The 22601-nt window shown below is 40.4% G+C and overlaps 1 protein-coding gene across 9 annotated transcripts in view; it reads right to left on the minus strand.

Moving 5' to 3' along the window:
- Positions 1-1936: 1936 nt before the first annotated feature.
- CD86 (CD86 molecule) overlaps positions 1937-22601 on the minus strand; it is a 62233-nt gene continuing 41568 nt past the window's right edge. For 6 of the 9 annotated variants that reach the window (XM_005547999.5, XM_065539154.2, XM_065539157.2 and 3 more), the window contains 5 exons: positions 19892-20227; positions 17275-17577; positions 14374-14517; positions 4975-5020; positions 1937-3633 (listed from right to left, as the gene is read on the minus strand). In XM_005547999.5, the coding sequence (XP_005548056.2) occupies positions 3537-3633; positions 4975-5020; positions 14374-14517; positions 17275-17577; positions 19892-20227 (926 nt within the window). In that variant the 3' untranslated portion in view covers positions 1937-3536. The remainder of the gene's footprint in view (positions 3634-4974; positions 5021-14373; positions 14518-17274; positions 17578-19891; positions 20228-22601) is intronic. The other 3 variants (XM_045385503.3, XM_065539156.2, XM_065539153.2) reach the window with 1 other exon arrangement.

The raw sequence follows: 22601 nt of genomic DNA on the forward strand, positions 1-22601 counted from the left end.
GGGGACTCTGTGTGGGAGGTCCAACCCCACATTTCCCTTCTGCACTGCCCTTGCAGAGGTTCTCCATGAGAGCCCTACCACTGCAGCAAACTTTGGCCTGGACATCCAGGTGTTCCCATACATCCTCTGAAATCTATGGCGAGGTTCCCAAACCTCAATTCTTGACTTGCAGGCTCACTGTGCTGAAGCTGCCAAAATTCGGGGCTTGCACCCTCTGAAGGCATGACCTGAACTGCATCTTGGCCTCTTTTAGCCATGGCTGGGATGCAGGGCACAAAGTACCGAAACTGCACAAAGCAGCAATGCCTTGGGTCTGGCCCAGGAAACCATTTTTCCCTCCTAGGCCTCTTGGCTTGTGATGAGAAGGGCTACTGTGAAGACTTCTGACATGCCCTGGAGACATTTTCCCATTGTCTTGGCAATTAACATTTGGCTCTTTTTTACTTATGCAAATCTCTGCAGCTGGCTTGAATTTCTCCTCAGAAAATTGGTTTTCTTTTCTATCATATCGTCAGGCTCCAAAATTTTCCAAACTTTTAAACATAAGTTCCAATTCCCAACCATATTTTTGGGAATACATAAAACTGAGTGCTTTTAACAGCACAAAAGTTACATATTGAATGCTTTGCTGCTTAGAAATTTCTTCTGCCAGATACCCTAAATCATCTCTCTCAAGTTCAAAGTTCCACAAATCTCTAGGGCAGGGACAAAATGCTACTAATGTCTTTGCTAAAACATAGCAAGAGTCACCTTTATTCCAGTTCCCAGCAAGTTCCTCTTCTCTATCTGAGACCACCTCAGCCTGTATTTCATTGTCCATATTACTATCAGCATTTCAACAAGTCTCTAGGACATTCCAAACTTTCCCACATCTTCCTGTCTTCTTCTGAGCCCTCCAAACTCTTCCAACCTCTGCCTGTTACCGAGCTCTGCCACTTACAAAGTTAACAGTGTTGGGTAAATTACTCTGACTCATCTCTGTGTTTAGATTTTCTCATCAGCATAATGGGCATAATATTCCATTACCTATGTCACAGGGTCATTGTGAGGATTAAACAGGATAATGAGTTTAAAGGTTTAGATGAGCGACTGGTATATGGTAAATGTGAAATAACGTTAGCTAGTACTATTCTGCCTAATGACCTCTTTCAACCTCCTTTTTCTTTCCCCTAGTCTTAGAATACAGTAGTTTAGCGAATTTAATATACAAAGGAGGGATGTTCTCACCATAGGGCATGTTAATATTTCATTCAATCTTTAAACAAATATGTTTTGAGAGAAGAAAAAAGAATTCTGAAAAGAATACATGATAGCAGAAATAAAAATACAACAGAAGTTAGAAGATGAAGTTGAGGAAATCTTTAAGAAATAGAACAAAAGACAAAAAGATGGACAATAGGATAGACAACTATCTTAGGTACCTGGGATCCATTGGTGAGAAATTAAACACATTCCTGCCCTCACAGAGTCTAGGTCATTTTTTTTTGTCCAGAATTTTCCTGGCTCCTCTCACATGCTGTATGTATATATGCACTTATTTTATAATCATGGTGTTTTCAAGGAATATTTTTACATTAAACTTTTGTTTAATGTACATATAAGCATATAATTTAAAAGTTACACATTATAGGTTACAAACTCAAAAGTAAGCTTCCCTTCCTTATTCCAGATTTCTTAGTTGTCCTCAAAAACAACCATTCTTACTTGATTTTTTTCTGACTCATTACTGAGATAAACATATAGAAGTATACAAGCCTCCTTTCTCAAATAATGGTAGTGGAAAGAGAGGAGGAGAAGATATAGCATGCGTCAGAGGCTTCTAGCCATACAGATATAAAGAGAAAGGAAGTACATTCAGAGGACAGAGTGGGGAATATCAGACCACAAGGGTTGAGTAGTACTCTTGAAGCCAAAGCAGAAAATGTAGACTTTTAAATGAATGTAACAAGCATTTATTAAAAACTGTGCTGCACAAAACATGTTAGAAATTAGCCAGGTGCTAGGAGTCTAATCAAGGCAGGGGCAGGGTACACACATGGGAATATTACATGGACAAGCTTATCTAGCATGGCAGTCTACAACCCTTGAAGGTTGTTTACATAAAACAAAGGAACATTTTTTGTGGCTCAGGCCCCCCCCAGAGTTCTCTTTAGGTTTGGACAGAGACTGCCGCATCCCTTACTGATCCCACCTTAGAGCCAGGTTTCCAAAGTCGTTTCTCCCGGTATATCCGTCTCTGTATGCAATTTTCCTCTGGTTGCCTTGAGCAAAAACAATCATCCAACTCAAATTTGCTAGCTCTGTGCTGGGCCAGCCCATGTTCCTGTAGGACATCTGTAGGCTAAGTAAGCCCCTGGGTGATCTCCATCTTGGTCTTCCTAATTCCATTGCAGCTCTTCCTCTCTCAGCCAGGAGTGGAAAGTCCTAAGCCTCCTTCCATTCATCCCATTATCAAGATGATGGCTCTCCCTCCCCAGCTATGCTTCCAGGAAGATGACATCCCAATAACTTGGGTATCACCAAAACCCCTCCCTGAATACCAGGGAAACTGCTGTCTATCTTAAGTCCATTTGGACAGACTGTTCATCTGTTGCTTGTTTCAAGACTTGTTGATGGGGTGGACAGACCAGACATTTCATGTATTTCTGTGGATCAAGATCTCACTTTTTTTCTCTCTCTCTTTTGAGTATTGTGATCTGTTTTGGTTCTTTCACAGCTTCCCCAGGCCATCTCACTAGTCAGTTCTTCAAGAGAAACAGGGTTCACAAGCTCCAGCACTTCCCTGTTTATTCAGTTCTCTCCACTAGGGCTTGTTGGGCAGGGCAAGCCTCCTCAGTATTAGCCAACAGCCCAGATAGAAGTGGCTCCAGGTTCTGTCTCTGCCTCTCCTAATTTCCCCAAATTTAGATTGGTCTGCTTATTGTTGCCTGTACCCTAGGCCACCATTTTCCTTACTGACCCTGACAGAGGGATGAGAACTCCTTAGCAGGGGTAGACTTTTCTCTAGAGCATAGTAATCACACTATTACAGTACATAGATCTCCATGTTTCAAAATATTAACAACATAAGGTCTTAAATACATAACTCCCACCAAGACTGAGGAGGTAGTTGTTTAGTCACAGGTACACAAGATTCAGTGGGGCACCAGCTTAGAAATCTGGGCAGATAAAAGGCAGTTTTCCAGAAATTGAGAGTTCTATTTAAAAAAATACAATCTATGAAATTAAGAGAAGAATCTGATCTGGAGGAGGTATTGGTCCTAAATTTTATTTCCGGGTCATGAACCATTAAGCTGGGCTTGGCCCATAACTGTGCTCTGAAGTGAAAAGAAGCAATAAGAGAATTATTCTGCTCTTGGCATACTGAGCAGAGCTGGAGTTACAGAGAGGCTATTCCACTTAGGGGGAGTCCTGGAGCCCCCTTATTACTGATGGCAATGTCTTTTTGCCTTCTGGAAGAAATAAAAAAGGTTGCCCAGAAACTTACAAAGGAAAGGGTAGAAAGAATGAATACTTGTATGGGCTTTACTCTTTAATTAAAAATGTGTATCACTTTTGTCGCATGAAGGTGTCTTCAAACTTTTAAAAACACATTGGGCTTCATCAGATCTTTCAGGTACATTAATTTTTTCTCTGGAAAAAATAGAAGAAAAGATTAGGTGATATTTCACAGTTGAGCTACTTTCTTTTTCTAGATTTCAATGATAGGGCACAATAGAGGTTGCCATTGGAACAGCAATGAGGAGAAACGAACTATTGAAGAGAAAGGTGGAGAAGGCAAGAGAAAATAACCATGGTCTACACTGTTGTCTATGCATCAACAACTACTGTTTATTTCTGCCTGGCCCTTCCCATGCCCTCTGCTGATTCTCTGCTGCCTGCCCTCTTCAGGCTCTTCCAGACCATTTCTGAAACTGAATCTGACAGGGTAGGCAGGATTTCAGCACCCTTTCTCATTGTCCAGGGGTGCCCGGAATTATTAGTCTTGTTGCTAGAATCACAGTGGCTGGTATATCTGGATTAGTGCTGGGCTCTCTTGGTTGTCTGTGCACCCTGGAGGTTATGACCCTGTCTCTGAAACCAGGCTTGTGACTGAGGGTTGCTTTGATCCTATGGGTATGCAGTCAGAGTCTTAATATTCCTGAGAGCTTAATTTCTCAGGAGGGCTAGAGTTACAGACTATCTTTCACATTGTGAAAGGACTGATCACCAAGAACTTTTATGTATTCATCATGCATCAATCATTCTTTCAATAAGCATTTATTGAGAACCTGCTATATGCCAGGCACCATGCTAAGTGCTAGCAGCACAATGATGAGCTTAACTGGTATGGTCTCTGCTCTTCATAGAATTTAGTTTAGTCTAGTTTATAGAGTTTAATAAGATAATTACACAAATATTTAAGCATAATCTGGTGTTATTAAGAAAAAGCCAAGGGATCCACATGACACTGTAACAAGTGGACATTTTCTAGTTTGGGAAACGGTTTTTAAGAAAGTGTTGCTTGAGGCAAGATCTGAAGAATGAGGTAAAGAAGTAGCAGACGAACATCTAAACAGGGTCATAGCAAATACTAAGATGCTCAGGCTGAAGCAAACATGTTATCATTCCCCACTTCTTCATTTTTTCATTCCACGCATGTAGGATGCCCACTAATCTAGGCACTGTGCTAGGTACTGGGGTTACTGTGGCAGACAAGATGCAGCCCAGGTTCACCACCTCTGAAATCTTTGGTATTGACTTTTGCTTGACCATGACGGAGCTTGTCATGCTTTCTGGGCATTGTGCATTGGATACCCTGTCATCCATTAACAGGTTATTTTCTTCTAGGTCTTAACTAGTCTTATTTTCCTCTCCCTCTCTATTAGTTCAGGTTTGTTGAGGTCTCAACATGCCTTAGGCATAAGCCTATTCAAATAACAGGCACTCTGGGGATTATACCTCTCTCATCAATGTCTCAGGGTCAGGATTTACCTTTTTTTGGTCTGTTCACTCTCTTCCCTCTCCATTGTGTTGGTTCCTGAAAGACACCAAGACCAATCTTCAAAAATGTATTCCTCATAGATACCAAAAGAAGGAAAGTTTGAAAAGGCTTCAAAGTTCTGGGACTCAGAGAGAAATTGTTGTGACTTTTTATTTGGAAGAGACAGTTACTTAAATGATGCAATTTCAGGGGCATTGGGAAGAAGTTTCTTGCATTCAAAAAGTATATGCCTTCCCTTGCTCACTGTACCTTAAATTGTAACACTGGAAATATATTTTTCGCTTATAGCTCTATCCTGGCTAACCAAAAAATACCATTGGGAGGGGTAATATATTTAGTTTTAGCAATCATTTTGCGATTGGAAGAGTTTCTAATCCTTTTCTGAAAGCAAGGTTTAGAAGGAGGAGGAAAAGAAGTCTTGAAGATGTTGTTGCCTAAATGGACTAGCCAGATGGTGCTAAGAATATTATACAATGTTGCACGGACAAGCCCAAGTGGGAAATTTCTAGCCAGCTAGACCTCACAAAGCCTGAGTTGCTATTGATAGGGACTTGATACTGACACAACTTGGGATGTAAACTTCTCTAGGCTGACTGTTGTGATGATGCTATTGTCCCACTTAAAACCCAACAGGTTGCTAACCTGAGTGTCCATGGAGGTATTTATAGACCACAAGAATCCACTCAACAATACCTCTGTTGGTTTTATGATTCTGTCTTTACTAAATAGAGTATTCTTGAACACTTCCTGTCATTGGAAGTTCTCTTTTATGTGTGTATGTGTGTATTTAAAAACAATCAGCTTTTATGAGGCCATAAAGTCAGAAGAATGATATAATGGACTTTGGGTACTCAGGGGGAAGAGTGAGAGGTGGATCAGGGATAAAAGACTACACACTGGGTACAGTGGACATTGCTCGGTTGACAGGTGCTTCAAAATCTCAGAAATCACCACTAAAGGACTTATCCATGTAACGAAAACCCACCTGTTCCCCAAAAACTATTGAAATAAAATAAAAATAAAAGATAAAAACAATCTGCTTTATGGAGGTATAATTAATAAATAATAAAACCCAATCATTTCCAATCATTTTCAGTATAGAGTTTGGTGATTTTTTTTTTTTTTTTTGAGACGGAGTCTCGCTGTGTCTCCCAGGCTGGAGTGCAGTGGTGTGATCTCGGCTCACTGCAAGCTCCGCCTCCCGGGTTCACGCCATTCTCCCGCCTCAGCCTCCCAAGTAGCTGGAACTACAGGCGCCCGCCACCACGCCCGGCTAGTTTTTTGTATTTTTAGTAGAGACGGGGTTTCACCATGTTAGCCAGGATAGTCTCGATCTCCTGACCTCGTGATCCACCCGCCTCGGCCTCCCAAAGTGCTGGGATTACAGGCTTGAGCCACCACGCCCGGCCGAGTTTGGTGATTTTAACGAATATATATAGTCACGTAACCACCACCAAGATTGTAACCACAATCAAGATCGAGAACATTTCCATAAGCCAAAATAGTTCCCTTCTACTCCTTTTTAGCTGATTCCTTTCCCCCATCCCATGGATAACCATGAGTCTACCTACAATAGTTTTGCTTTTTCTCGAATTTCATATAAATGAAATTGTATAATGTGTATTCTTCTTGTGCCTGGATTGTTTCACTTAGCATAATGCTTTTGAAATGTATCTATGTTCTTGTGTATTGTTAGTAGTTCATTCCTTTCTATAGCTTTGCAGTATTTCAGTGTATAAATATACCACCATTTGTTTATGCATTCACCAACTGATGTAAATTTAGGATGCCAGGTTTGGTATTATGAAGAAAGCTGCTATGAACATTTGTGTATGAGTTTTTATATATTTTTAAAATTTCTGTTTGGTAAAAGTCTAGGATTTTGGGTTGTATAGCAGTACATGAGAGTTTCAGTTGCTTCATATCTTCTCCAACACTTGATGTTTATCAGACCATTCTAGAGGGTGTGCAGTGGTATCTTATTATAGTTTTAATTTGTACTTCCCTGATGACTAATGATGTTGTGACTGTGCTCATCAGCCATTTGTATATCTTCTTCTGTTATGTATCTGTTCAAGTCTCTCGTTTCCTGCCTTTTATTAAATGGATTGTCTTACTAATGAGTAGCAATATGTAATTACATATTCTGCATACAAGTCCTTTATCAGATACATATTTTGCAAACAAACATTTTCTCCCTGTCTGTGGTTTGACTTTTCCTTTTTTTTTTTTTTTTTTTTGGTTGAGACGGTGTCTCGCTCTTTCGCCCAGGCCGGACTGCAGTGGCGCTATCTCGGCTCACTGCGAGCTCCGCCTCCTGGGTTCACGCCATTCTCCTGCCTCAGCCTCCCGAGTAGCTGGGACTACAGGTGCCCGCCACCGTGCCCAGCTAATTTTTTGTATTTTTAGTAGAGACGGGGTTTCACTGTGTTAGCCAGGATTGTCTCGATCTCCTGACCTCGTGATCTGCCCGCCTCGGCCTCCCAAAGTGCTGGGATTACAGGCGTGAGCCACCGCACCCAGTGACTTTTCCTTTTTTAAACAAAGTCAAAAAACAGAAGTTTTCAATATTGATGACATCCGTTTTATCTGTTTATGATATGGTTTTTGCTTTCTGTGTCTTATCTAAGAAGACTTGCCTAACTTAAAGTCACAAAGATTTTCTCCTCTGTTTTCTTTCAGAAGTCTTTTCATTTTAATTCTTAATATTTAAGTTACTTTGTGTGTGTCTAGGTTCATACTTTTTCCTTGTGGATATCTAATTGTCCCAACACTATTTGTTGAAAAGACTATCTGCGCGGAATTACCTTGGTACCTTTGTCAACAGGGTGAATCTATTTTTGACTCTCTATTTTGTTCCATTGACTGATATGTCTGTCCTTTTACCAATATCACACTGTCTTAATTACTATTACTATATAGTAAATATTGAAATTAGGTAGGTTAAATCCACCTTTTTTTTTTTTTTCTTTTTTTTTGAGACGGAGTTTTGCTTTTGTTGCCCAGGCTGGAGTGCAGTGGCGCGATCTCAGCTCACAGCAACCTCTGCCTCCTGGGTTCAAGCCGTTCTCCTGCCTCAGCCTCCGGAGTAGCTGGGATTACAGGCATGCGCCACCACGCCCAGCTAATTTTGTATTTTTAACCTTTGTTCTTATTTTTCAGAATTGTTTTGGCAATTGTAGGTTCTTTGCATTTCCCTATAACTTTTAGAGTAAGATTTTTAATATCTATTAAAGAGCTTATGAGGATTTTGATTGTGATTACATTTAATCCATAGATCAACTTGGAGAGAACTGATATCTTAACAACATCTAGTCTTCTGATTCATAAACATGGCCTATGTCTCCATTTATTTTGGTTTACTTTAATTTCTTCAGTAGTAATATTGTATAGTTTTCAGTATATAGGCCTTGTATTTGTTTTGTTAAATTTATTTCCAAGTTTTTAATATTATTTGATGCTACTGTAAATGCTATTTTTTCAATGTACAATTGCTTGTTGTTAGTATATAGAAATAATTGATTTTGTGTATTGACTTTGTATCCTGTGCCTCTGCTACACTCACTTATCAGTTTTAATAGGTTTTTGATAGCTTCCTCAGGATTTTCTACAAGCATGATCATTATCTGTGTAAAAAGACCATTTTACTTCCTTTCCAATCTGTGTGTCTTTTCTTTCTTTTTCTAGTCTTGTTTCTCTGGCTACGACCTCCAGGACAATGTTGAACAAAAGTAGAGAGAGTGGACATCTTTCCCTTATTCCCCATCTTAGGGTAAAAGCAATCAATCTGTTATCATGAAATATTATGTTAACAGAAGAATTTTTGGTAGATGTCCTTTGTCAGGTTGAGGAAGTCATCTTGCATTCCTATTTTTATGAGAGTTTTTCTTTCCATTTAAAACTGTGAATGGGTATTAATTTTGTCAAAAGCTTTTCCTGTATCCATTGACATGATCATATGTTTTTTCTTTTTAGTTTATTTATGTAGTAAAGGTTATTGCCTGATTTTTGAATGTTGAGCTTACCTGTGTTTCTTGAATAAACCCCACTTGATCATGAGGTATTATACTTTTAACATACTACTAGATTTTAGTTGCTAATTTTGTTAAGCATTTCACAAGAGATGTGTGTAGTTTTCTTTTCTTGCAATGTCTTTCCTAGTTCAGTATCAGGGCTCCCCTGCCTTCAGAGCAGCCTGGACACTGGCTCCAGGCAGTAAACTGGAGCAATCATAGGGCTTATCTCATTTTTTCTTTCCTTCACTCAGGGACTACAGTTTTCTGCTCTCTGTCGTCTGATTTCTGAAAACAGTTGTTTCATATATTTTGTCTGCTTTCTAGTTTTTTATGGAAAGAGGGTAATTCTTATAGCAGTTAATCTTTTGTTGGAGGAAGCAGAAGTCTATTTATTCTATAAAATTTTAAAGACTATTTATTTATTTATTTATATTTTTTAAGACGGAATCTGGTTCTTCTGTCACCCCTGCTGGAGTGCAGTAGTGCAATCTTGGCTCACTGCAACCTCTGCCTCCCAGGTTCAAGCAATTCTCCTGTCTCAGCCTCCCAAGTAGCTGAGATTACAGGTGGCCACCACCACACCCAGCTAATTTTTGTATGCTTAGTAAAGATGGGGTTTCACCATGTTTTGCCAGGCAGGTCTCGAACTCCTGACCTAAGGTGATCTGCCTGCCTCGGCCTCCGAAAGTGCCAGGATTACAGGTGTGAGCCATCACTCCTGGCCTAAAAGACCTTTTAATTGTTAGAAAAGTCTCTCTTAATTCCTTACACCCTCTCATAACCTTCAGTCATTGAGATACCCTTCAGAGTCATACCATTAAGTTCAATCTTTGCATCCTATGGCAGCTCTTCAGATATTTGAAGACAGCATCTCTGTTCTCTCTAGGCCTTCTTTCAGGTGAAGCATCCTCAGTTACTTGAGCTATTTCTTATTTGACTGAGCTCCCAGATGCTTTATAAATCTATGTTTTACTTTTGTAAAGTTTCTTCTTAAAAATAATGGTGTTTATAAGGACATGAATAGACAATTCTCAAAAGAAAATATACAAATGGCCAACAAACATGAAGAAAAGTTCAATATCACTAACTATCAGGGAAATGCAAATTAAAACTACCATGAGATACCACCTTACTCCTGCAAGAATGGCCATTATTAAAAAATAAAAAATAATAGATGTTGGCGTGGATATGGTGAAAAGGGAACATGTTTACACTGCTGGTAGGAATGTAAACTAGTACAAAAACTACGGAAAACAGTGTGGAGATTCCTTAAAGAACTAAAAGTAGAACTCTACTATTTGATTCAGGAATCCTACTACTGGGTATCTACCCAAAGGAAAAGAATTCATTATATGAAAAAGACACATGCACATGCATGTTTATGGCAGCACAATTTGCAATTCCAAAAATAAGGAACCAACCTAAATGTCCATCAACCAATGAGTGGATAAAGAAAATGTGGCATATATAACTCATGGAATATTACTCAGCCATAAAAACAAAACAAAACAAAACAAAACAAAATAATGGCATTTGCAGCAACTTGGATGGAACCAGAGACCATTATTCTAAGTGAAGTAACTCAAGAATGGAAAAGCAAACATTGTATGTTTTCACTTGTAAGTGGGAGCTAAGTTATGAGGATGCAAAGACATAAGAATAATATAATGGACTTTGGGGACTCAGAGGAAAGAGTGGGAGGGGTGAGGGATAAAAAACTACACACTGGTGCAGTGTACACTGCTCGGGTGATGGGTGGCACCAAAATCTCAGAAATCACCACTAAATAACTTAACCATGTAACCAAAAATCACTTAGTTTAGTTCAATAGTTCCCAAAAAACTATTGAAATAAAAATGTTGAAAAATAATCTTATTATAAATGTAAAAAAATGGTACTTATAGTTGAATACAGTGTTTCAGATGTCTTCAGACTAACACAAAATAAATTATCCTTTTATACCCATGACAAAATAGTCATCATATCAAAAAGAGCCACTATCAAAAAAATGAAAGCAGATAATTAAAAGGTAGATTCTAAACTTTTAAATTTGATTACAAATTTAGCATTTTGAAGGGAAAATGTGATGATATCACTAACTTTCAGTTTTTAAGCCTGTGAATATTTCTGTTTAAATGTTGGTTAAAAACGGATCAAGACGATCCTAGCCAACATGGTGAAACCCCGTCTCTACTAAAAATGCAAAAATTAGCTGGGTGTGGTGGCACACACCTGTAGTCCCAGCTACTTGGGAGGCTGAGGCAGGAGAATCGCTTGAACCTGGGAGGCAGAGGCTGCAGTGAGCTGGGATCGTGCCACTGCACTCTAGCCTGGTGACAGAATGAGGCTCTGTCTCACAAAAAAATGAATAAATAATAATAATAATAATTTGTTTTGAAAAAGACACTGTACCTTTAAGAAATCATTCCTGAAAGAGCTGAGACTCCTAGGTTTGTTCTAGAGAGGCAAGTTGTAAAAACTGTTGCTAGGGCATTATATACAGATTTCAGTCACACAAGACCCAAATGAGGAAGTAAAATTTCAGGGTTTGATCAAATAGACTTCTGCTTCCTCCAACAAAAGATTAACTGCTATAGGAATTGCCCTCTTTCCATAAACAACTAGAAAGCAGACAAAATATATGAAACAACTGTTTTCAGAAACAGTTCATTTTTGTCTTTCTCCCAATGGGTAAGCTGATAGGGTGATTTCTGTTTCGGAAAAGACAGTAATTCATAGTTACAAATTCTCATGCCTTATGTGCCCTATTTGACAAAACAAAAAAAGAGAAAAGAGGTTGGAAACTGGCTAGAATAACTATGGCATTTCCCTTTTATTCATTTAAACAGCCTAAACAGGGTAAATATGTACAGTTGAGGCATAGAAAATCTATAATGAGAAAACATTGGACAGGACTTTTGGTGCCAAGTTAGTTTGAGGGCTGTCTCCTCCGAGAAAGGGATTAACACTGGAGTAGGAGGAAGCTCCACTTTTGGAGAAATTCCTACCAGTTATCAGTAAGCTTGTGTCTCTGTGGAGGGATCTGCTGTTTCCACATTGGTCTCTTGGCAGAATTCAGCTCCTTATAATTGCAGAACTGAGATCCTAATTTCCTTAATGGCTGGCTGTCAACTGAGAGCCACTTCCAGCTTCTAGAAGCTACCTACATTCCTTGGGTCATGGCTTCCTCCTAGAAATGCTGGGTTGAGCTAGAAATGCTGGGTTGAGCTTCTCAAGCTTCAGATCTCTCCTCCTTTTTCCAGTTCATTTCTCTATCCCATTTAGGAAAGATTCTCTGACTCATGTGATTACATTGGGCCCACCTGGATAATCCAGGCTAATCTCACCATCTCAAGCTTGGTGCCTTAATCCCCTATGTGAAGTTCCTTTGCCATGTAAGATAACATATTACAGGTTCTGGAGTATAGGAGATGGACATCTTATGGGGGGCATTATTTTGCCTATCACATAGCCAATGCCAGGAGTACCCACAAAGCAAGGGTAGATATTGCTGAAGTTACAGAATCCAAATTTACAAATATCTCATATCTCTAATGGCATAGTTATACCTGTTGCATCTCCCTCCCTACAGTGATAGCAAAGCTTCTCTCTTTGATCAAACTCACTGGCATGGATGACTGTCTGAACAAATAACTTTTTCTTACCAATATTCTTCATTACATTCTTGGGGGTCAGATATGTGCCAATCTGACCATCTCATCTGTACCCAAAGAGCTTGTTTAACCACCTTCTAACTTCTTTCATGTGAACACACATATCTTCTTTATCTCCCCTATCTACTCTCCTGATTTTTTTCTCATTGCCTCATGGGGGAAGAAACATCCTTAATCTTTTTCTCTATCCCTTCTTTGTTTCATTTGTAAGCTGATCATTGTAATGTGAAGAAAAATTTAGGAAACAGCTTACTCCCAAGATGTAAGTCGCTTCTTCATATTTGACTAATTCTAAATGGCAATGAGATTGAAAGAAAGTGAAGCTCAAAACTCTCACCTTGAAAAGTCAAAGCCTGTACAAGCATGATATGTCTTTACATCTGTGCTATGAATTTTATACTTTTATATCATAGAAATCTCTCAGCACATCCATACATTGGCAGTTTGAATGGCTCTGCCACATGCTTTGTATTAATTTATTTAAATTTGATCATTGCTCCCCAATTTCTTATTTTTAAAGTACAGCAGGATGCAATGAATGACTGCTAATGTCATCCATCTATTTTCTAGATAGATTTTAAAATCAGTATACTGAAAAACAAGATGCTGGCCAGAGGCAATACTCATCTTGTGCTTTCTACCATAAGTGAGTAAGAAGGTTACCTTAATTATTAGCACCAAACTAATTACTACTGGAGGCAATTACTGAGATAAAGTCCAATCTTATCGTCGAACCAGCCCAAACTACAAAAAGGCATGGCATTGTCACAAAGTTAGGGACCATTTTGTCCTCATTAAACATTTTTATAACAGAAGTCAGTGGGGAGGATGTTTATAATAACAAAACTATTGGACTAACTCAAGTGTCCAAAAAATGAGGTTGGTTAAATAAATGAATTAAGGTGTATCCACATAAGGGAATATCTTGCAGCAGTTTAAAATGATGCTGTAGAATGATATTTATGGCATTGAAAATTGTCTTGCTACATTTAGTATAACAAAGTTAGAACACAGTACATATATTATCCAAATTGTGAAAAATAACCCTTATGATAATCCTAATTATGGAAAACAACATAGATTGATACATAGAAAAATCTTAAAGATAGGCACCAAAAATGTTTGTGTAATCATTTTTTCTTACTACTGGAATTATAGATGATTTTATTTTTGGTATATATGATAATGGATATGTATTACTTAGAAATTAGTAAAAGTTAATATTGTTTGTTATAGGTCAATGGGCAATAATTCATCTAACTTATTTAATAAGAAACCTAGATTTTTTTAGAGATGAGAAGCTGATTCTTGTGGTCATTTAGCAAATATCCCTGCTGGAACACAACCAGGTCCATAACCTTTAACATTTAAGAGTGGTTTCACCATTTTACTTTATGTATATGTCACAGTAACCTCAGGAAGTGAGGTAGATAAAGTAAGTAATCAGTTTTCCCTGGAAATCAGAAGTACATTTGTAAACCTGAGGTTAGAAGTGTTGCCTTTCTTTGAAGTCCAAGAGCAACATTATCAGCTGCTGCCAGTTTGTATAGGCTCAAAACTCCAAGGGAAAACCTTTTTTCCCAACAACTTCCTGACTTTTTGCCAGTCTAGGCTCAGACAACAAGCTCCAGAAGGCAGCCAGCCGATTGGGAAGTAGGTGCAAAGTGGCAGTCTGTGGGGAGGACAAGGACTGACTCACCACATTTATAAGAGTTGCGAGGCTGCTTCTTCTTCTTCCATTTCCATAGAATTAGACAGAAAGCCATCACACATATAATAACTGTTGGAAGTACAGCTGTAATCCAAGGGATGTGGTCTGGGGGAGGCTGAGGGTCCTCAAGCTCTACAAATGACCACAAATTTTCAATCAGCCAGGAGAGTCATTTACAAAGGGTTTCTGCTAGCTGCTCTTCTCTTTGTTTACCTGCCAGGCTCTCCCTAGGGCTCTAAGGCCAGAGAAGCCTGAAATCCACAATAGGAGGCCATAGAAAGTCCCAGTCTCAGGGCCACAGCAGGGACCTAAGAATCAAGCCCATGCCTCTGGCCAAATGCCTGGACTGAGTGTCCTGCCTTCCTGGAGGTGGGGATAACACCGACCATGATCAGGAAGAAGAGGGTCAGCCTGGCCCATGATCCTGGAATCTGGGTGAGGTGTGTGTGCTGAGGCTCTGCACGTGCAGTCATTTGTGCCATGCCTGCTACCCCACCCGCCTCTGCAGTCAGTTCTCAGGCCCTGAAGTTCCTCTTGTAATGATGATTCTGTCCACTATAATCTCCAGACACCTCTCACTTGGACAAATGGAACAGCCTCCACACAGGCCCCTACCTCTAGTTTTCCTTTGCTTGTTTGTTTAGTTTTTTCCTACTGAGATCACAGCAGGTTTCCTCTGTATGGCTTTCAGCATATCTCATCTACTAAAAATCCTTTGATGTTTCTTCATGCCGTGAGGAAACTTCACACCTTCAGGGCCTACTTCCTTACATGAGAACTCCTAAGTTTCTGGGGAGTTGGAAAACAGGCTTTGTGGGGAAAACTTAGAACTGAGTCGCCCACTTTAAAGATATTTTTGGGAACAGTTCTGGTAGCTAATTCCAAATTTCAGGAAAACTAGGACCAGCTGATCTATTAGCTTAGCTATAATTTGTGGACACATGCCCTGTGTCTGAGATGTTAAGGAGTTGTTGACATTGGAGGCCATATTTAACCCCTTTTGAGTCTGTCTCAGTCTATCCCACTTGAGCCAGTTTGGCACTCCCAGTAAAGGGGGTGTGGGATTATACTTACTAACTTGGAGGCTGCTACCTTTTAATATGCAAAAAAGGTCCCTTGATTCAGGGTCTAACCTATCTCTGATCAAGTGATAGAATGGGAAACCCAGACAGGCAAGCCCCATCTTCCTGAGGCAGCTAGAGCTGAAACATTTATGAAGATGGGGGTACCTGTGGAAGTTTTGGCAGAACAGTAGTTGAGAAGCAGCAGGAAGGTAAGCCATGATGAGGTTATATTGGTGGCAAGTCCCTGTTAATTTGTAGACTATGGGAGCCATAACAGAGGGCTCTGGGGCATGTCATATATAGTGATGTTGGTGGCCACAAGATAGCCACCAGTCAAACTAATTACGCATTGAAGGAGGTACTGAACTCCAGGCATAGCTTGGAGAGGCTTCTATCTGGCCAAGAGAGGATACAGGAGAAGCAACTGGGACAGGATGAGTGGCTCCACCATTTACTACACTCTCAGAGGCTGAAGTGTCTGAGTAGAAAGAAGTCAGTAGTAGGAGATGAGATTGGCCCAGTTGTAAACTTGGTTCGTGGGGACTGACCCCAGGGGCTGTTCACAGACTAAGTTATGTCTGAACAACAAGACACTGGGAGAAAGGAGGTGACAAAGCCAGGGAATGGAGCAAGGAGTTGGATGGATGTCACTGGAGGGGGCAAGCCAAGGAGTCATCGCTGGAGAAAGGGTCAAGGAAAGAAGAAGGCAGATGTGGGGGGTCAAGGTCAGCACAGGCAGTGATGGGACAGGGTAAGTGCAGGCCACCTTTATTCCAGGAGGGAATCTTGCAGTTACAGATCCTTAAAAGAGGAGTCAAATATAGACACATGCCCTCCTGGGTAAAACCAGGACTTTAAAATGTCAGGCTCCTGTTAGTGCCTACTGCTTAGTTTCAGTCCTTTCCTCCACTGAACTGGTCCCTGAAGAATACTTCTGAACACACAAGCATTTCTGCCTCCAAGGCTTTCTTTGACATACCTCCTGCCTTATGTCAGATACAGCTGATCCATTGTGGTCCTCTCACCTGCTGAGCCCAGATTCTGCCTCAAGTTTTTTCTGCTAAGGAAGTCACCATAGTTTTGGGAACCTGTCATCCAGAATGCCCTCCCCTCCTCACCACATGTATTAACCCCAATAATTTATTTTACGTGTTACAAGGTACCCCTTCCTTTAGGAACCATTCCCTGACCCTCAGGGATCTTGCCTACCTCTGAATGCCCATAAAACTCATTACCAGTCACTTTTGTTTTAAATCTAGTCCCATATTTCCATGGAATGAAATTTAGATTCCAATTCGACCTTTTAAAAATCTCGTTTTTCGTGTGTGCACATTACAGGGTTATGATTCCATTGGAAGGTCCTCAAGGGCAGAGGGGGTGTCATATCTTTTTGTTTTCACTCCTGCAACCAATAATGTCCCAAATGGTTCTACACTCACAATAAGTACCATTTGTATGTATGCGTGTATGCATGATGTGTGTGTGTGCAAGCGCATGTATGTGTTTTAATCAAAGAAAGAATTCTAGCCTGGAGGAAACCTGCATTTTTTAATCAAAACTTCAGAATCCTCCATCCAAAGGTAAACCAAGAGACTGAGTCAGTTTCAGGGCTAAAAGCCTATTTCTTCAAGTGCAGCACAGGCTCATAGCCTCCTGGACCCTGCATCACTAGGCGAAGCAGGAGCCCTCCATCTGGGTCCTTCCTAACAGCGTCATAACATGGCCCAGATGGAGGTTTCCTAGCAAGTCGGGGTGTTGGATAATCTGCGTTAAGCATTTGTCTATAATACCTGCTGAAAGAAATAGTCTTGGAAAACATCTTTACCTATAGAGAAAGGTGAGGATAAAAGCTGTGTCTTGTCAGTTTCCAGAACACAGAAGATGGTCATGTTGCTCGTAACATCAGGGAATGAAACAGACAAGCTGATGGAAACGTCGTACAGTTCTGTGACATTATCTTGAGATTTCTGCATAACACCGTCATACTCGATAGTTGAATTCTTGGTTCTTAGCAAAACACTCATCTTCTCAGGTTCTGGGTAACCGTGTATAGATGAGCAGGTCAAATTTATGTACATATTTTCTGTTATATTAGAAATTGGGACTATTTCAGGTTGACTGAAGTTAGCTGAAAGCACAAGAGAGATACAAAAAGTCAATCTTAAGATGCATCTAGGAGGGAATAGCAAATAACTGGGTGCTTGATCTGGGGCTCACTGGGGCATACCTGGGATGCCTAAATGTGACCCTTGGCCCAAGGTGAGTGCCACATAATGACTTCATGTTTATTTTGCAACAATAGAGTTTGGGGCCATGCTTATTTCCTGCTTATCCAAATCAAGGGGGTGCTAAGTGATAGGAGGGCTGTAATTGAGTCCCCAAATATTTATAATGAAGCCACTATTTCCAGGGATTAAAGTCTTTGGAAGGAGAAGTGGGCTGACTCTAGGGCCCAGGTGTCCCATGGGACACATTCCAGCTCACCAGACTAAGAGAGCAGAAAGGGATTGAGCTGAAGTCTCACCAGGAACTGACAGTTCATGGTGCTGAGACGCCCTGGGTCATATCTTTCAGGAACCCAAGCAGGATTGTGGTAAGTGAGTGGGTGGGCATTTTGGAATTTGAAATTCAGAACACTGATTTTTGGCATGAGCACCAAAGCGTCTTCATAACATACTCTAAGATAAAGGCCAAATCCAGCTATTTTAGGGAAAAATACATGATCTTAATAAACACAGTGTTTCTCTTGCCTTTGTTTGCCATTCACACTTTTCTGGCTGTTCAGGATCACTGGCGTGGAGCCCCTAGATCTGTGTCATGTGCCTTCTGTCAGAAAAAAATCTCTTGTTCTTTTATAGTTACTAGGTAGTCTGCAGGTTCTACAAACTAATTTATAATTTAGTGTATTCTGACTAAAAGGTCTGCCATTTGCGTGTCATCTTTATAAGTTTTGCTGTATCGGTGTACTATTTGAGCACTCTTCTTGGACTTTATGTGGTCTGTAGAAGGTGAATTGCCAGACTGTTATTTAGCTTTATTAACAACATCTGTGAAATCACATGTTGCATAAGTTAGAGTTTTTCTAATATACATTAAAACAAATACAACATGGCTTTTCAAAATGCTTGTCTATCTGTGTCCCACCAAAAACATTTCCAGTGGTACCTGGCCACATTTTGAAAACACGGATTTAGCACTTGGTTAACTGCTCCCAAAGCCCTGCAGCCTAGTTTTAATCACACAGGGTTCAAAGGGAGCAGCTGTCCATTCTATTTTTACTTTTGCTTCTGTTTTACTCTATGACTTTAGAATAGGTATTGATCTGCCTTTCTAAGTTTCATCAAAAATTAACGTGGATCCAGTAATACCACACCTGGGTATTTCCTCTAGAGAACTGAGACCTTATGTTCACACAAAAACATGTACATGAATGTTTACAGCAGCTCTGTTCATAAGAGCCCCAAACCAGAAACAACCCAATGTCTTTTGCTGAGTTGAATGGATCAACAATAAAATGCTACTCAGCAATAAAAAGGGACAAGCTTGATATGTGCAACAACCTGGGTGAATCTCAAAGGCACGCTAAACACAAGAAGCCAGTCTTAAAAGGTTATATACTGTATGGCTCCACTTATGTGACATTGTCAAAAAGACAAAACTATAGGATGCCCACCAAGGGTTATGAGTGCGGACAGAGTATGGCTCTATAAAGGGATAGCCTGAGGGAAATTTTTGGGGTGACAGAAATGCTCTATGTCTTGTGGCGGTTACCTAATCTATACATGATCTATAAAATCAGTAGACAGTTTACTGTGTGATAGTTTTAAAAATATCTGTAGTGACATTTAGGCCTTCTGAGGTCTGGTGTAGTGGAGGAGCTGGTTTGTAAGTTTGTGGGTTATGTTTGTTGGGCTTTTTCCCCTTCTGTCTACCAGGCTCATGGTTGTGGCTGCAAACAACTCATAAGCAACCTAGACGAGGCTGAAGGGAAAACCCAAATGTGTCAGCTGTCTCCTTTGCTAGGAGCTCCAGGTAAAGATTTGGTAGGTGAAAAATCTTGGACCCAAGGAAAAAATGAATTGTGAGACATCTGAGGCCTTTACGGTTATATAAACTTTGTAATGGCCAAATTACCTATGGTTTTTACCATGGGTAATTAGCCATATTATCTTTGTTCAATTAGCTCTATTTTTTCCCCAAAGCAGATTTTTACTGATCCTTCAGAAGCAGACTATAAAAAGTACAAAAGACTTTCAGTTCCCTACTCCCAGACTCTACACTCCCTTCAAATGCACTTCCCAGAAGTGGCTGTCCTCTGCCTTCTCTCTATAGACCCCCTTTTTCCCCTGGGCCCCTCAAGTCCTCCTCCAATGTTTCTCTAACTCATCTGCAGTCTCATCTGAGAAAGCTAAGAATCTGAACACACACCATTGACCACATACCAAGCACTGACAGTTCAGAATTCATCTGGTGGATGCGGATCATTCCTGTGGGCCTTTTGTGGTGGATGATACATTGATACAAGCCCTTGTCCTTGATCTGAAGGTTGTGAAGCCTCAGGGTCCAACTCTCCGGATCAAAACTTGTGCGGCCCATATACTTGGAATGAACGCTGTCAAATTTCTCTTTGCCTAAGTATACCTCATTCAGAACCAAGTTTTCCTGGTTCTGCCAAAATACTACTAGCTCACTCAGGCTTCGGTTTTGAGAGTTTGCAAATTGGCATGGCAGGTCTGCAGTCTCATTGAAATAAGCTTGAATCTTCAGGGGAGCAGCACCTATAAAGGAAGGTTAAGGATTAGGGAGGGAGAAATTCGAGGAAAGAGGAAGAAAACCTCCATTTCTCTTTATACAATACCCAGATACTACCTTATCAGTAATCATGCTGAAGAATTAGATATTAAGCTCTGGAACTGTGCACACATGCTTGGCCTCTGGAGATTAGGACCTTTGTCCTTGCTTCACTGCTGACTAAATGTGTGGCCTTGTACAAACTACAATCTTTATGAGCCTCAGCTTCCTCATCTGATTAATGAAGTGGTTGACTAAATGTTCTAAGGGTCTTTCTAGTACTGTGGTTCTGTGAATTTAAATCGTAGGACAGGGAAAAACCAGCAGAGGTAGACAACCCATTCACCCACCAGTTACCTTTCTATAACCTGAATTTTAGTTCTCATCACCATAGCTGTTACAGGTTCCATAACTTCTATACCATCACCAAAAGCTTTCTCCTCCCCTCCCTATCCACATATTCCTTGGTCTGCTATGGTGAAAAGGTTGCTGATAATGGCAATAAATTATAGCCCCCCTTTATTATACTTCATTAGTTGGGGAATCACATTGAGTAACATCTTTGAAATTCAAATAGCTCCCTTTAGAGAACTTCCCCTATGACTACTGCTCCCATGGCCAGCACTTCCAAGGATGTCAAATGCTTTAGAAATGACTTCAAAAGTGAACCAAGGCTTTTATTTTCAGTGACCTCTCTGAGCTCTTTCAGAGATCAGAAAGAGAACTGGGCACATTTGATGGTTGCTTTGGGATTGTGGTGGTCAATGACCCTTTAAGGCACATGAATGAAATGCTGGAAGTGAATCATAGATGGGCAGGTGAGGATGTGCTTTGGGAGTATTGGGGAAACCCCAGGCACCACAAGCTTGCTGCTCCCAGGATGCACTGACCCTGGACAATTTTACAACCATAGAGATCAGTCTGGAAGAGTTCAGAGAAAGGCTTTAGTCCTTGAGGGCACTTTGGGGTTTGTGGGAAGGATGTGGGCCACCCAACTACTTAAATGTGAATGATCACAGGGTTTGTGTAGGACCTTTTCTAGGTTACAGAATTACTTGAGACTTGGCCAAAAAAAAAAAAAAAAAAAAAAGTAAGCAGTGGTGGATGAGAAGTATGGGGGTGGAGAGTGGGAAGGCTATTTCTTACTTAATATTAAGTTAGATGCCACCTTGGAGAGGAAGTTAGTGTAAGTTCTAAATAAAATTTCATCATTCAGGATTTATGTGAAGGGATGTTGACACTGAGGAGGAAAGGGAGAAGATGGGTTGATGAGAGAGAGAAGAGGAGTCTCATTTGAAGAGTTCTTAGTGGGGGAGTAATTAAACTGATGTGCTTTCTCTTGAAAGAGGGACAAATAACAGTGACATGCACTTGTCAAACTAAACTGTGTACAGAATGGCCCAGTGAGGACACATAATCAAGGGGTTAGTGATGGACTTGAACTCTAAGGGAAGCAGACAGCAGGCATCAGTGGGAGTTTGCACAAATGTGAATCACTGCCTATTGCAAACTCACTAGGACTCCATGAAGTACTTGAGGTATAAAATGCACCACCTATAGAGGATGCGTACCTGTATTGGAGGGAGGAGGGAAAATCTATATGGGTACCCTGATAGTGAAAGGGAGACCTAAGGAAGATTTAGTGTGTTTATTAATCACCTTACAAGGCAAACCTGAGGCTTCTGCGTCTTCTTTGCTGAGCTCTTAATGTAATGCAAGAGTGCCACCTACTGTAAAAGCTTTTAGCACTGTCTCTGGGAAAATACTGGTTTTACTCTAAAATCATAACATTGACTGTTAATTGACAGATGATCTGATGGAGAAACCAAACACACAGTTAAAAATTCTGCCAGTTAACAGTCAATGTTATGTTATTACTCAGCTGTTAGTTGTGCCTTCTGGGCCTGGAAATGACTTCGTCTTTAGCTGCTTCTGTCTTCCTGATTTACATTTTTTTTTTTTCAGTAAAGCCTCACAGTATCTTCTTTCCTTCCCATCCATTCTCTTCACTCACAGACCAGTCTAACTCCGCTGACTCAAGCCCCTCTTCCCAAAGATTACAACGACTTTCTCTTCCACTCATCGAGTGCTCTCTTCTTCACCTAGCAACTGAAAGCGTGATGTACGGACCAGTGACATTCACGTCACCTGTGGGCTGGTCTGAAACACGGAATCTCTGGCCCCACCCAAGACCTACTGATTCAGAACCTCCATTTAAACAAGAGCTAAAGTTTGAGCAGCTGCTGTAGAGAATCTCTGCCTCTGTCTTCAGAGTGGATCACAGAAAATGACAGGAAATAATTTTTTCCATCCATCCCTCCCCAGACTCCCTCTCCTCCCCATGGGGTGGAAATCATTCTG

Source organism: Macaca fascicularis, chromosome 2, assembly GCF_037993035.2.
Source record: "Macaca fascicularis isolate 582-1 chromosome 2, T2T-MFA8v1.1".
NCBI classification, from domain to species: Eukaryota; Metazoa; Chordata; class Mammalia; order Primates; family Cercopithecidae; genus Macaca; species Macaca fascicularis.